The following is a 1,338-nucleotide window of genomic DNA, read 5'->3' as shown; positions in this document are numbered from 1 at the left end:
ATTGGCCTATCGACGGCCGTAGTCAAGTTTGGAGCACGCTGAAGAAGTGCGTCCGTTGCTGCAGAGCCAATCCACCTCCAGTGAATTATGTCATGGGCGATCTCCCAGCCGCACGAATAACAGAATCTCGGCCGTTTACCAACGTCGGAGTCGACTACTGCGGACCCTTTCACATCAAAGAACGAAAGGACCGCAACCGACGTAAAGTCAAGGTATATGTAGCAATCTTCATATGTCTTGCAGTTAAAGCAGTCCATATCGAGCTGGTCAGCGACCTCACTAGCGAGGCCTTCATTGCTGCTCTGCGAAGATTCATTGCTCGCCGAGGATTCTGCCTAACGATTTATTCAGACAACGGTACCAATTTCGTTGGCGCCAACAACGAACTACGAGAGCTCCGAAACCTCCTGCAGTCCGACGATCACAAGGTAAAGGTTCAGTCCTTTTTAGCCGACCGACGGATCGAATGACGCTTCATTCCGCCCAACTCACCCCACTTTGGCGGGTTATGGGAGGCTGCAGTGAAATCCTTCAAACGACACCTCAGACGTGTCGCAGGTAACGAGCTCCTTACCTTTGAAAACATGAACACACTTATCATTGAGATCGAGGCTATCCTCAATTCCCGTCCGCTTACTCCAATATCCACAGATCCAAACGATCTCCTTGTCCTTACTCCCGGTCACTTCCTCATCGGAGACGCATTAACTAGCATTCGAGAAGGAGATTTCAGGGATACTCCATCCAATCGTCTCTCAAGCTGGCAACACCTCCAGAAAATCAAACAGCACTTCTGGCGCCGTTGGCATCGAGAATATCTCAACGAGCTAAACATTCGGAACAAATGGAGCAAGGGGAGTCACGGCATACGAGAAGGCACCATCGTCATACTCAGAGAAGACAACGTCCCCCCAATGCAGTGGCCATTGGGCAGAGTCATCATCGGCATCATACGGACGGCCACCGTCCGAACGGCAACGAGCACACTGGATCGGAGCATCAAGCGGATGGTACCACTACCAAGCAGATCGACATCAGAGGACACCGACGCCATCATCAACAGCGAGGAATTTTGAAGAGATCCACCTCACAGCATCACAACACAGCATTTGATCGGTACCCTCTCAACGGGGGGAGGATGTTACGCCACGTGGATTTCCAGAGGCCGTTGTTCCTGGCCGTCGCTCGTGGCGTCGCAGTGTCGCGAGCGAGCCGTCTCAAGTAGCTCAACACATGCAATGTGGCGGCCAGCATCAAGCAGAGGGTTCGAGAAACGTCGATTCGTTTCGTTATTTCAAACACTCATAAGGTGACACGCGTGATCTGTGGCGTGATTGG

The 1,338-nt window shown here is 51.9% G+C and overlaps 2 protein-coding genes across 3 annotated transcripts; both read left to right on the top strand.

The window, feature by feature from the left end:
• Nucleotides 1-6: 6 nt before the first annotated feature.
• On the top strand, nucleotides 7-470 carry LOC122570431. Its single transcript, XM_043732727.1, has one exon. It carries the CDS (start codon nucleotides 93-95, stop codon nucleotides 468-470), a length of 378 nt encoding a protein of 125 aa, XP_043588662.1. The 5' UTR covers nucleotides 7-92.
• A 114-nt stretch (nucleotides 471-584) lies between these two features.
• On the top strand, nucleotides 585-1,332 carry LOC122570430. Of its 2 annotated transcripts, none has more exons than XM_043732726.1 (2): nucleotides 585-927; nucleotides 988-1,332. In XM_043732726.1, the coding sequence occupies exons 1-2, from the start codon at nucleotides 585-587 to the stop codon at nucleotides 1,074-1,076; spliced, it is 432 nt and encodes a 143-aa protein (XP_043588661.1). In that variant the 3' UTR covers nucleotides 1,077-1,332. The 2 variants fall into 2 exon arrangements, with proteins under 2 accessions (XP_043588661.1, XP_043588660.1); XM_043732725.1 differs by having other exon boundaries at nucleotides 585-930; nucleotides 991-1,332.
• The last annotated feature ends 6 nt before the right edge of the window (nucleotides 1,333-1,338 follow it).

This window comes from Bombus pyrosoma, linkage group LG8, assembly GCF_014825855.1.
Source record: "Bombus pyrosoma isolate SC7728 linkage group LG8, ASM1482585v1, whole genome shotgun sequence".
NCBI classification, from domain to species: domain Eukaryota; kingdom Metazoa; phylum Arthropoda; class Insecta; order Hymenoptera; family Apidae; genus Bombus; species Bombus pyrosoma.
This window is presented reverse-complemented; position numbering and strand designations above follow the sequence as displayed.